The 13,697-nt window shown below is 48.1% G+C and overlaps 1 protein-coding gene across 2 annotated transcripts in view; it reads right to left on the reverse strand.

Moving 5' to 3' along the window:
- The window catches only part of LOC142037797 (phosphofurin acidic cluster sorting protein 2-like), a 69,531-nt gene extending 58,321 nt beyond the window's left edge, over positions 1–11,210 (reverse strand). The window contains exon 1 of one of the 2 annotated variants that reach the window (XM_075042360.1): positions 10,865–11,210. In XM_075042360.1, the coding sequence (XP_074898461.1) occupies positions 10,865–11,070 (206 nt within the window). In that variant the 5' untranslated portion in view covers positions 11,071–11,210. The remainder of the gene's footprint in view (positions 1–10,864) is intronic. The other variant, XM_075042361.1, reaches the window with a different exon arrangement.
- Between the last annotated feature and the right edge of the window lie 2,487 nt (positions 11,211–13,697).

The following is a 13,697-nucleotide window of genomic DNA, read 5'->3' on the forward strand; positions in this document are numbered from 1 at the left end:
CCCATCACTCTGCATCCTTTCACATTAAATATCCACACAGATGCATCACTGGAAAGATCACCCCTCAAATTTTGGTGCTAGTCATGAAACAGCTTAACCTGAAAATGCACCATTCTCTCCCACCCCCTTTCCCGCACTTCTATTAGCTCTTTCCAAGCTGTTTCTCTCGTCCTTTTCCCCTCCTGACTCTCAATACCACCCCACTGGAAAAAGACAGCAAACCTCAAGGGTACTTGAGAGTTACCTCCACAATGCACCCAGGCACATCAGCCTGCAAACAGGGGGTTGGAAGAAAGCCAAGTTCTGCATCACAAGCAATCTAATAGGACCTCCCTTTAACCACTGATTTCTCTGAAACATGGTTCTTTGAGGCAGTTGCCCTTGACAAGCCAGGACAAAATTGGGCAAATAGATCGGAAGTTGAGAGAGTTGGACAGATGTGTATTTTCTTAGCAGCTTCCTGTGTGATGCTACGACCATTTGCTGTGTTATTCACAATACCCAAATGTTTGGGGAGGGGGGTAAAAAAAAAAAAAAAAAAGGAAAATTAATTGAGGACAAACCATACCAAACAACTGCTGCCCGACCATGTGCACAGGAGAGTTGCAGTGATATAACCACATCCCCCAGGCTTTGCTACAGCGAGACTTCACTGCCTTTACAGAAGGAAGCAATTTAGAGTTAAGATCTGGTTCCAGGCAGAGATGAGAGATTTAATCCGTCTCTGCCACTTTTTAACTGTTGGATGAATCACTTCACCTCTGCTTCCCCCTCACCCGTGTCTACCCAAAGCATGGAGTAAAACCCCGCCAGAACAGGCAGTGTTTCATTATAGTACATCACACAGCATCTACCACAACAGGACACGAGACTCTGCCATAGCCTCCTGGCGCCTCCTGTCACACAAGCTGATTTCCAGATAATAAGCACATTGTCAAGAAGCATCTCCTGAGGAAGCATTAGGATCTGCCCAGACAGCCTGTCCCAGCATGCACAGCATGCTACTCAGGCACACAGGCACTAGCTTCTCTCATGCTCCACTGCAAGCTATGCAGATATTAATTGCCCCTACCAGGAGCAATGTCCTTCCTCAGCACAAAGAGCCCTTAAAATCTCAGCAGAAAGTGCAAAAAATCCCAAATGATTTCCACATACCGCTCCCCAAACCTCCTCCAGACTCCACCACTTCCCATGGTCCTCTGAGCCTGTTCAGGGGATTCCCAGTCGGCAGCATCCGGATTAGACAGCAAGGAAAACTCTGCTGGTGATCTGGTTCCCCGATGGTTTCTCTCCAGTTGCCCCTTTCTGAGCACCTTCAGGCTTCCTATCCCAGCTCTCCAGTCTGTGGAAGCCAGGGAAGAAACCCCAGCCGTTTTCTCTAGTTTAAGCTCTGTTTTTCCAGCTCAAGGAAATACAGAAATACACCAGAGTTTAAGGGCAGTCTTGTAAGACTCTATTTTTCCCAAAAAGGACATATTTCTTCCTTCGTGAGTACTGGCACCGTGTTGCAGGACATTGGCTTTGGGAGCAACCCTGCCACACCTCAAGATCACTTCTGCTTTACAATACAACTCCACAGGCTCCCTAGCACATGCAAGGAAATGGCAACACTGCAGCATGGAAACAAGCAGCTGGGAACAAAGTGTGGAGAACAGGAACGTGAGTCATAGCTATGGCTTCAGGCAGGGAAAGGGTTATTTGAACTAGAAGAAGAGCAAGCAACTTCGGATCCTGGATCTGAATCTAAGCCTCACTTCAGTGTCCAAACCGCAAGGTCATCTTTCTGCTCTATTTTCAAACAAGTTACTTGTTTAACAAAAAGCATGTGACCAAATTAATTGCTGCTGCGTAACAGCCTCCCTAGAAACGTTAGAAAGAGCTTACTAAACAATCCACAGGTCAGTGGCAAGGCTACATGCTGCAAACTTTTAAAAAATATTTTTTATAGGCAACAGAAAGGGTACATTGCTTGGGAAACATCACATCTTTAACTGGTCATTGCTTTACTTAAGATCACTATGTTTGAACTTCCAGCTGTTCACTTGGGGTCTGCCCAAAAGCAGCCTCAGGGCAGACAGAAAAAAAAGTGGAAGTCTGCAGCAGCACATTGATCTTCTCTCATTTTAGCCATGCTGAAATTGGGCATCAGCATTAGTATGGCTAATGTCACAGAAGTTGTTTCACAAATGTAACAGATTTTGAACTTTTCTGCCTACAGATGCAGCAGAATTGCTGCACCAGCTGTCCCTAAATCCAAGGCTGTTTTAACAAAAGATGCTGCCCTGCCAGCTTAGCCGAGAGCAGCCAGTCAATGGCATGGCAAGGTGCAAAAAACGCACCGCACCTCCACAGAGCCACAGCGCTAGCAGTCTGCCACGATACCTGTTGCTAAACAGCTGGCTCACTGTATCTCCAGGCTAAAATAAAATATGTTAATGAATTAACCACCACAAAGCAGTGAGTGATTACTAAAACATCACTTGCAGCCTTGTCTACAGGAGAAAAAGAACAAGTGCTTAAGACACAGTGACAAGTACCTTTCAACCAAGTTTAAAAGTGCTAACGGGATGCAGGACAGGCTACATCTTAACAGTCATCACCTGGCAGAGCTTGCTGGGGTACACCTGCAAGTCTGCTGGAGATGTGCCAATGCAGCCAAGCTGGGAAAAGCAGTGAAAGGAGGTCAAGGTTAGTTCACTGATCCACACCAACTTCCTCCAGCTCTCTGCTGCAGGCATTTGTTCAAGTGCCAATAGACACCTGTCTGGCAAACCCTGCTACAGTGACTTAAAACACAGGGCATCCTCCATCGCCCAGGCTGTCCTGGCAGAGATCTCCGTGCACGCTGACAAAAAGGGAACATGTGCCATACAGCAGCTTCTGTAATGCATAGTCTAACAACGTTCCTATCAATGATGAACACGGAGCTAAGGTTTCATTACAGCTTGCTACTTCTGAAGTAGCAAACCCACCAAACAGCCCATCTGTTTCCTTTGCTGTTATCTTGAGCTGGCAAGCACCTTGGATCTGGCTACCCGCAAGCTCAGGAACACAGTACCATGGTAAGATACATCCAGGAAGGCAGCACAGGGGAGGGACTGAAGTGATACAATAGCAGCGATACAGGCCTGTGGAAGAGACAGTGCCAGACCAGCATGGGCATCCATTTTTGAGGCTTCTTCATAATGGTAAGAAAAAAAATTTACATTTTAAAAAAAAGTTTAATTCTAAAGAGTTGCACAGTTAAGGTTCTTCACTCAAGGAATGATTCTCACCAAAACTGGTAAATTTGTGCGTAGGCTTTTCATCCACTTGCAACACAAGCTGTTAATAACCAAAGCCTGTACAATGCAGTTCTCTGCTCAGATCCTTGTGGGTGGAGCAGGTCCCTGAAATAAGGATGACTTGTCCATGCTTCCACAAATCTGTATTGCAACAGATAAAGTTATCCCCAAATAAGTATGAACATTTCATCAATACACAGGTGAGATGAACAAAGCGTAAATACAGAGTAATGGGAATGTTGTTCTTTTGCCTGACTGGAGATTAAGGAACATAATAGGCAGAGAAAAAGCTTGAAAAGTCAAGGGATTTGACAAACATCAAGGAAAAAATGAGTAAATTATTCATATATTCAGTATGCCGTGAAATCCAAATGGACATCCTGAGTCTGCTTTTGACAGAGGAGCACACAAGAAAGGAAGGAATACTTGGAGCAAGCAGCCTCAAGCATAAGGTATGACAGGACTGAAAGAAATGTCAACTTATGGGACTGTATTTCAGGAATGCACATAGAGAAAATTCAGAAAGTCTAACAAAAGAAAAAAGCTGATATTCATCAACAGTGAAAAAATCTAAAAGCCATTAAAAAAACAGCCCAAGCACATCAAGAACATAGTCCAGCTGAAAAATACAAGCCATACAAGAACAAGATGTGGCCATTGCAGCTTCACAAGGAATAGTCTCTAAATTCTGAGAAAAAAAAGCAAACTACTTTGAAAAGGGAAAAATTAAGATTCAGATCTAAAGATTACTCAGTTACAGGTGTGCAAGGCAAGGCAGAAGCATACAAAAAATGTGAGAACAATGCCAAAACTATCAGCAGGCATGTGCAGGGCTTTTGAGGGAAAGGAGCAGTAAGAAGAAAGTGGATGTATTGGTAAGGTGGAAAGTAAATGGGCTGCTAGAAGACAGCTGAAGGAACACAGGGGAAAATGCAGAACAAATACAAGGGACGTCTTCTAAAAATATATAAATAATGCAAATCTAAAAAAACCCTGATCTAAATAATATGGATTCAGAGACACTACTTGAACTGTTACTGAAAAACAGCAGAAGAATCAAGGAGAGGCTTTGGATGAACATGATCTTCTCCCCTGGTAGAGAAAAGGTATTAAAGAACAGGAAAAGAGTAGCAGAACCCTTTACAAGGGAGTTATTGTTATTCTAACTCTCCTACATTGTAACAATACAACAGCTAATTGTTAGTGTGTTTAAGTTTTGGAAAAAGGAACCAAAGACATGAGTTCTGCCATCATCCCAAACCGCCTATGCTGATGAGAATTTAGTTATCATAACCACAGAAAAACACTTAAAAATACACAGCTGGGCATGGAAGCTGGACATTTTTTTGTCCCACAAGCACTGGCTTCGGATCTCATGCTACTTAATATATATGCTCGCACTGAAGAATAAGAAGCATGACAAGAAGGATTTACAGTGGAAATATGAAAATCAGCATGAGTAGGAAAATAAGGGGAACCTAGAAAAACTAGAATAGCAGCCAAAATACAAGAGGTTTTATTTACTAAACAGAATCTTTCACTGGGTTAGACCACATGAGACAGGAGAAACAGAAAGAGCATGAGAGATGACAGCGGGCAGTAAATTATAAAGGAGATGGCATTGCAACAGGCCTGCAGAAAAAAAACAGTGCAATTTTGGGCTGTGTGCACAGAGGCTGAATCACACTGCAGAGTAGGGAGTGGTCTCTGTAACCACAGTTGCAATTGTTAAGATACCTGAAATACTGCATCTCTCCTTTGGTCCACTGCAATGAGTATACTGAAGTATCCAAACAAAGCCTCATTTATCTAAGAGACTTCTAACTACAAGAGCAGTATCACTTAAGCTGTCTGCTTCCTGGGAGGCAGAGACAGGTTCCTGCTGCCACATCCCACACAGAGGAGTAAGACACTGTCGCTTCTCATTTCCCAAAACAGTATCCACCAGCTTTGAGGTAGTTAAAACAAAACAAAAGAGAAGAAGCACAGCTTCCCCATCAGCTGGGATGCTGAAATCTTGGACTAGATAAGAACATGAGGTATTTGGAAAACAGCCTTGCCCAGATGCTCATCTGACATGCTGTAAAATGCAGTATGTTTCTCAACTCTGGCTCTTTTTTGGAAATAACTTCTTCGGAAGTTGAGTGGAGACATGCGTTCAATCTAGAATCATTCCACATTGCAAACAATTACACAAAAGCATCGGCACAGATTTCATTGAAGAATGGATCTGCTGCAGGAACCCCATAAGATACTGGTGCTCAGCAATTTATTCTTTTGACAGGATAAAGGTCAGGGGTTCTCCACCCCAGAGGAAAGTGGACTATATGCATACTACATGGCTGTTAGTAATCCATCACAAGTAACTGAATACGCCAGAGGAAGCGGAATGAGCACTCATAACATACTAGCATGACAAGAACAATGCAACATTTTTTATAAACCATCAGACAACTGAGCTAATACAGCCTAGCTAATGAATGAAACAGTGGAGAGCAAGGCTAGGAGGCAGCGTGGCAGGTACTTCAAATAAAATTAAGCCTTCGGAAAGCCACTATTAATATTCTGAAAGGAGCACACCCCCCATCAATCATACTGGCAGGGGACATTTCTCCCGAGTTCCACTAATAAGCAGAAAGAAGGAATAACAGGCACCAACTCAGTTATCATACGCTCAGAAGGGAAACATAACACTGCCAGAGAAATCCCAAACGTGCTCCTCTGCAACAGACAAGCCACAGAGCACGACAGCTAGCGAACAACACATCAGGCATATTATGTTGCAGGCTTGTAGCCAAGCCCACAATATTAAGAATAATAAGCAATCTGATGGCTGTTTAGAACATTTTGTTTTCTATATAGTACTAAAAGGAAATCATAATTCAAACACAGCAAATATCACCAGTTTATAAGAGACTGCTTCCTCACAAGAAACTGGCCTCTCCCAAGCGCTCCCCGTCTGGAGCTACTCAGGTTTGTCACAGCATCATAGTATCTTTTGAAGGAACAATCTGGAATCATTTAACATTCCCAGAGGTGCAACTCTGTAGCTTACCCAAACAGAGCAGATTTTGCTGAGGTTGGAAGTTTACCATGAAAATGCCTGATTTACCCACGAAACCACTCAAGAACATCTCAGGCAGATAAATACATGTTATTCCAGCTGGAATAAGTGTTTCTTAAAGGAACACCCAGTTCAGAGGCTTTTCATCACCAAACCAGCTTCAGAAAAGGAAACTGTTAGGGCTTGTAGAACAGACCCACAATACTCCTTGCAGAGAAGAAACAGACTCATGAGTCCACAGCTGACAGAGCAGTCCACGGGGCTGTGAGATGCGGCCAATCCAGTTGAATGCAGCTGTGCCAGAGGAGAGCAGATTCCTCCATACTGTACGACAGGTACTGCTCACTGCAAGGCTTTCCGGACCTCAGGCAAAAGAAAGCATGCAACCAGCTGCAAGTCTTACCTTACTCTCCATGAGGTGTCAGGTAATAGACACTGTCTGCCCACACAGGACAACAGGGTTGCAGAGACGAGAACATTCACCTCGTGGCACTTCAAAGGATCACCACAGCTAGCACTTACGGGATATTTTCCGTTGTACTTGCAATAACTTCTCTCCTTCCAAGAAGACATTCATTAGGCTATAACTTTCCAAAACACACATTTGGAAGTTTTAATGATCGAAAATCCAGAGCATCTTCTGAAACATAATGTCCTGAAGGTGCACATACACAATCTCGCAAAGTGAGCCCAAACCACATGCATTTCCCTAAGTCAATGCTTTTCTTATCAAAAGCAGGAGACACTGTGTTCAAGCACACTGTGTGGGTGGCACCAAGACTTGGAATGTTTTTGAGCTCATGTATCGTACCGAGATACGAGGTACCCTGGACGAAATGCAGTGTATTTGAATCCTTGCAGCACCGTTCACAGCATAATTTGTACAGGTGGAAACTGCCTTTGCAATCTGAGCTCGACTCATTAGCCAAAATACAACTCGTTATCTCTCACCTCTAACTAGAAACGTGATGACTTATCACTGAAACAACATCCACATAATGCTGAACACAACAGCTGTGTCATGGAAAAAGAGTAAGAGTGAACACAATCACACAATCTTATCTTGTTTCCTAATTAAGAACTTGCATTTACAGGCTCTCAGATATTAAAGGGGAAAAAAGGAAGAGCAGTCCTATTAACAGAGGTTGAAAAATAACACTACTTGGAAAGAACAAGACCTTGCACAAAGTCCTTTCACACATTTTTTCCAGATGTACTGCCCGATCAGCATACAAAACAATGAAAACACTGTAAGACATTACCTTGATGCAGACAGACATTTTACTGTGGCAAAGATCTAGTTCATTTCTTGCAGTCTCCATACAGTGAAAGCCTGCTACAACCCTTAAGGGTACTTACTTGCATGGTATCACAATAAAGACACTTTCTCCCACTGCAGAACACCGCTATGAAGACTTTTACTAAGATAACTATGAGTGGAAGTTAAGGCTGATTGATTGACTATTTTAGCAAAAGCATGCTTCATACCCTGCAGCATGAATCAACCAGGATTGCTTTCCTTCTAAGGCATCGCAATGGGAAGCCAATAATCCCTGTCCCAGTGGGTAGCCTAACTGAAGATGCAAAGAGCATTTTGCTTGGTTTCCAGGTGCTTACTTCCTTCCGCCTCTCTGCATAATAGCCCACTGCCCAGAAAATTCAGCTCTGCCTCCCCTAAGAGCCACTTGAACCAAAGGCAGCTGGGTCTAGGCTATGCTCACTCAGTTCACAGGAAGGGCATTAAGAGTTCGTAGATCAACTCGGCCCTGAAAAGAGAAAGACGCCAGCAGGAGGGATGATACTTCCATTCTGGGAGCAAGGCAACTTCCAAAACTAAATGTGGACTTAGTTCAGTGGTGCATTCCTGGTTCGGCAGGCAAGACTTCCATTATGGGCAACAGTTCATCTTGGAAATCCAAGATCCTCCTACAAGGCATCAGAAGTCTTACAGTCATACTACTGAACTGTTCGGTACACTGGGGCTTATACTTCATGGTGCCTATTTTTACTGGCCCAGACTGCCTCTCTGAAATTCTGAAGGCCTGGACACAACCTCTCAACTGTCCTGCATTAACAGCCAAACACAGAGCAACCCCACAAAGGCTGATCTACCCCAGTCCCGCTCCTGCCGCAGCCAGAGCTGCATTTTCAGAAAATGAAACACCTAAGAAGGAGCACAGGGGCAGCAAAGACTTACAATACAGAGTCTAGAAAAAGAAAGCACATTCTATAGCATTAAAACCAGTGCAAAGTTCTCCTTTCCCTAGATATGCATAGGGCTGGAAGAACTGAGACTACACACGTGTAAAGAGATGGAGAGGCCCAAGGGAGAAGGATTATTACCCTTGAATGGATATTATTTTGCCACCACTACCACCCTCAAAGCACAGTAAGACCAGAGACCACCTGTGCTGGGCACTGGGACAGTACAGCACAGTTTCTACCTTGAAGAACATAATGTCAAGACTAAAACATTATACAAGCAGATGAGTAGAGGAAGAACATGGGCGAGCAATAAAGAAGCACAGTGCACAGATACACCATTAACCCAGTTCGGATTTGGGGCTTGATCTCCCTTTAGTTTCACTGAACACAAATACCTGCCTGATAGGTGCCCACCTGTGACCTGCTCAGCCAGGAAAGCTTGGGCTAGCTGAAGACTAGAAAATACAGAAGCACCAGTCCCACGCTGGTCACTGTGGCCTGATGGGACTTCTCCAGACACCTGCTGACTCCACAGGTGTAGCAGCACACCATGTTAGAGCCGTGGCCTCTGAAGGAAGCATCAGCTTCTTCCCATCCTAACAAACGTTGCATTTGAAGACATTACAGAGATGAAATTTCAGATTAATTTTTATAGAAGTTTCCTCCAAGCTGGTGTGTCAGATGGCTGCCCCCCACGGCTATCAACACACAAAGATGGTTGTGCATTAGAACAGGCATCTACACAATGTTCACAGAAACTGTCCTTATGAAGAGGCACCAGGATTCACTGGGCCAAAGAGCAGTTCTTCAAACAACTTTCAAACTGAGGGCACACCTTATTTGCTCATCCACTGGCATCCCACCACCCATGTAACCCATTTCTAAACTCAGTCTCACTATTCCTAATCATTCTGTCTTTGGTTTGCCCAAAGCAGTTCCTCCTCTCTCTAGCTCTTGCAGCATTTCCATTTGTGAAGACTATGTACATGCATGTTCTTCACCATCACTAAGTTCTGTGCTCTGTATCTCCAACTTCTATTCTTTCTGCAGGAAGTCAACCTGGTAATGCTGTGCTGCTCTCCAAATTCCAGCTTGGGAGTAACCTACCCACAAATAAACAATACCTCGAGTCACTTTAAAGCTATAGAATGATCACTGTTTCCTGCTCCACACAACAGCCTGAGCATGTGTCATCAAAAGGTACACTGGCTTTTCACAAACACATGTTGCAAACTCTTTCCCACCTGCTGCCTGCTCAGGACAGAATCTCCTTGGGCACCACAATCACACAGGCTTTCTCTATAAGCTCAGAGTATTTTGGAACATTTCTACTCTGACCCATCTGGCCACTCAACCACCAAGTTTCTCCCCACAAATATATCAACCTTCTGAAGCCCCTTCACAAAGGCTGGTGTTCTCCTGCCCTACTGGAACAACTATTTTTCCTGTCCTGAATCTTACACCTCCAGTTTTTGTGCAGCACTCGAATACATCACTTGCAGACAACGTACCACAGCCCAGAGCGACTTCCTGAATCCGTCCCTTAGCTCTCATGAGAAGACCTCCTGATCAGTGTCTGATAAGATGAGTGGGCCAAAAGACACCCAGCTCAATAACACATCCAGCACCTCCTTGCTCCAAGACAGGTCTTGGCATTCTTCCCATAAGCACATCCAGCCTGGACATACCCTTAACCGCACAGGCAACAATGACATTTACACCGTTCAGCTCATCTTCCAGCTCTGCCAGAGATACAGCCGTGAGTTCAGTTGGCAGCACAGCGAACCCTTGTTGCTGCTACCTACGGTCTGGAGCGCGGGTGACACAGGGAACCCCCACGGATGCCGGGTGGCCACGACCTGGCTTCAGGGGACCGGTTGTAAAGCCCATCGTTCGCTTCAGGGGCAAGGAGGCAGCTTTCGGAAGCAGCATGGCGGCGATGATAAACGTCCCTCTGAGACCTTCCATGGCCATCACGGCAGACACTAGCCAGAGGCCGTAACATGGAGTCAACGCAGCCGTGGTCCGGTGCTGGCACACCCAGCCCCGCCGGTCCCCGGTGCTGCCGCTGCTCCCAAGCACACCGGGCGGCGCGGTGGGGGAACGGAGGATGGGGGGTTGCCGTTCGCCGTGCATCCAGCCTATGGCTGGGGCAAGGCCCAGCGGCCACCGGGAGAGGGGGGGGGCCGCGGCCCCGGGCCCGGCCCGGCGGGGCAGGGATGCTCCCCCCCCCCGCCCCCCATCCCCGGTCCCGGCCTCACCGAGTCCCCCGCAACGGAGCCGGACGAGGCCCCGTGGCGGCGCGTCTTACCTGGGCACACAGCTCGGCGCCGAACGGTCAATCTCCCACGTCGCAAAAAGGTTCATAGGGACCGGGACAGGACCGGGGCCGGCTACCGCCATCGCCGCCGTCGCTACTGCCGCCGCCGCTGCCGACGACGAAGATCCGCCGGTCCCCGCTGGGGGCCCCGCGGAGGGGCCCGAGCTCAAAGCGCCGGTTGCCGCCGCCGCCGCCATCCCGCCGCCGCCGCCACTGGCGATGGGGGGGGGGGGGGGGCGGCGCGAGCCCCTCGCCTCAGCGCCGGCCTCCGCCTCGGCGCGCGCCCGCCTCGCTCGCCCGCCCGCCCGCTCGCTCGCGCGGCGGAGCGGGGCGGGGCGGGACGAGCCCGGCCGCCAACCGGAGCGTGTCAGGGCGCGACGGGGTGTGAAGGGGGGGTAGGGGAGAGGAGAGGGAGAGGGGAGGGGGGGAAGGCCCGTGACCAATCAGAACGCGCCTAGGGCGCGGCCTGCGGCGGGAGAGGAGCCAATCGGAGCGGGGAAAGGGTAAGGATGGCGATTCGGGCGACCGGCTAATCGGAACCGAGAGGGAGGAGGCCGGAGGGACCGGTAGCCAATCGAAAAAGCAAGAGGGCGCGGTCGTCGGGGAGGGGTCAGCCAATGGCAAGCGGCGTCGCTGCTCCGGCTAGGGGCGGGGAGGGGAGGGGGAAGGAGGCGTGGCGGCCATCCCTTTAAAGGGCGGCAGCGCGAGCGCGCGGAGGGGTGCGGTCGGGGCGCGCACCCGCCCGCCCGCGGCCTAGCTGTGGCGGGGTTGCCATGGCAACGCGGAGCCGTGGGCCTGGCTGGGCCGGGGCTAAAAGCTAAGCCTTGCCAAAGATAAACCGGGAGTTAAAACTGGATATTTTTTCTTTTTCCCTCCAGACCCCTGGGAAGAAGGACAGGGCAGAGCTCGGGGCAAGCCTGTGTGGCACGGGAGGCGAATAAAGGCGTTGCTGGGGGGGCCGTTCGAGGAGAAAGATGCCCCCTGCTCCACCTCAGCCTTCGCAGAGGGTCTGTCTGAAATGGCACGGCCTCTGGAGGAACGGGAAAGGAACGGGGTACCGGATCATCCGGGTAGGGGGATGCTGGCTGAGGGATCCTGAAAGGAGGTAGCGATGAACCGGGAGCTGCAGCGTTCCCCACTTAAAACTACTTGAAAGAAGCGGCCGAGTCAATAATGGCCAAGCCGCAAAAATAAAGAGAAGCCCCCGGCTTCGGCAGGGACCGTGCCAGGTCCTGTGCTGTTCAATATACTCAGCAGTGACAGAGTTTTCCATTGATGCAGCGTTATTCCAGGCAGACTGTAAGACGCGGCTCATGCCAGTGGAGGGGTTAGGATTTGAGAAGCGGGAGCAGCACAAACTTGCGAAGCAGTATAAATCATCCACAGTTTCTACTGTGGACCTTGAGCACAGCACTGGTGTTTTCAGAACATTATCAGCAAGCGTTTCAGGGTCACTTCCCTGAATACTGATGTCTAATTTATAACCTGTCCCTTGGACCTCTTCTTTGTGGAACTGACAAATGCAAGTATATTTCATCTGCTGTTGAGCTGCAGGTCTCTCGGTAACACACAGATATTCACATCAGCTTTCAGTTTGACTAGATTAATGATCTGAACTGTCGTCAAACTCTTCCACCTTGCCCTCTGCCCCCTTTTGTAGCCCATTTCTGCATCTGATGAACAGCACAGATCCCAGCACAGAGTTGCCCAGACCTCCAGTCTTGCTTGCAAAGCAGCTTGTTTGCCGCTTCGATGCGTTTTCCTTCCTTTAAGCAAGTCATTAATGCATGAGAGGACCTTTCCTTTCATCCTTGACCGCCTTGGTTCTCTAAGAGCGTTTGCTAAGGGATCTTAGCAGAGGCTTTTGGGGAGGTCCGACTGGATCAAGGATGAGCTGTGTTTTCATAACACTCTGCAGATGAATGTGAAAACCCTGTTTTGCAGCAAGAGAGTGTCACGTGATGGTCATGCTACCCTGGCCTTATCTCAGCATTTCCACCCATTGTGGTTTGATTTCAGCTGGGTATCATCATTACCCTTCCCCAAAAGCAGCTGCCTGCTCCAGAGGACCCTTCTAGATCTGAGGGCTTGATTTGTCCCATCACGGTGCGTCCCCAGCTGTTTGCTTTCACCCATTTGCCTTCCAGTCTTAGTCACCATTCCCAACTATTTGTGCGGTACTTCAATAGCACAGAGGGCTCCAGGCTTTCAGGGATGCCCTCTCACTTCCAGGAGGCCAGAGGCAGCTCTCTGCTCAGTGCAAGGCAGCCTGGTGAAGCATCAGAACCTTGAATGGAGCCTTCCAGGCAGCCCCCGAGGGCTGGCAGTCCTACAGCTCTCCTGGGCCACCACTCTGGCCTGGGAGGGCTGCTTCTCCCCTGCCTTCCTGAAGGATACCCATCACTTCCAGCCACCTCTGCTCTGCTCGGTGGCTGTGCCACGCTCTGCGATCTGTGATGCTTTTTCAGAGCTGTGGAAGCCCTCAGCATGGTCCCCAGGTCACAAATGGCATTTTGTCATCGCTGCCACCACTTGCAGTTTCTTGCTGACAAGCTTCCTCCTTTTCCTGCATTTCCCCTGGGGGGATGTTCAATGGGATTGAGGTGGATTTCTCCATCTCTCTCCCTGCAGCCTGTTCCCTTCCAGTACCTCTATCCTTAACGCAGCTCACTTGTTTGTTTCGGCCTTCTGGCTTTTCTACAGATGAATTTATGCATTTGTTCTCAGGCTGTTTCAATGTGCCTTGTTTATTTGGGGGCTTGGCTGCACAGCCTGCTCTTCCTTTGTTCCTGCTTTCATGTTGTACTGTCTTTGTGCCTACAGC

This window comes from Buteo buteo, chromosome 12 (assembly GCF_964188355.1).
Source record: "Buteo buteo chromosome 12, bButBut1.hap1.1, whole genome shotgun sequence".
NCBI classification, from domain to species: domain Eukaryota; kingdom Metazoa; phylum Chordata; class Aves; order Accipitriformes; family Accipitridae; genus Buteo; species Buteo buteo.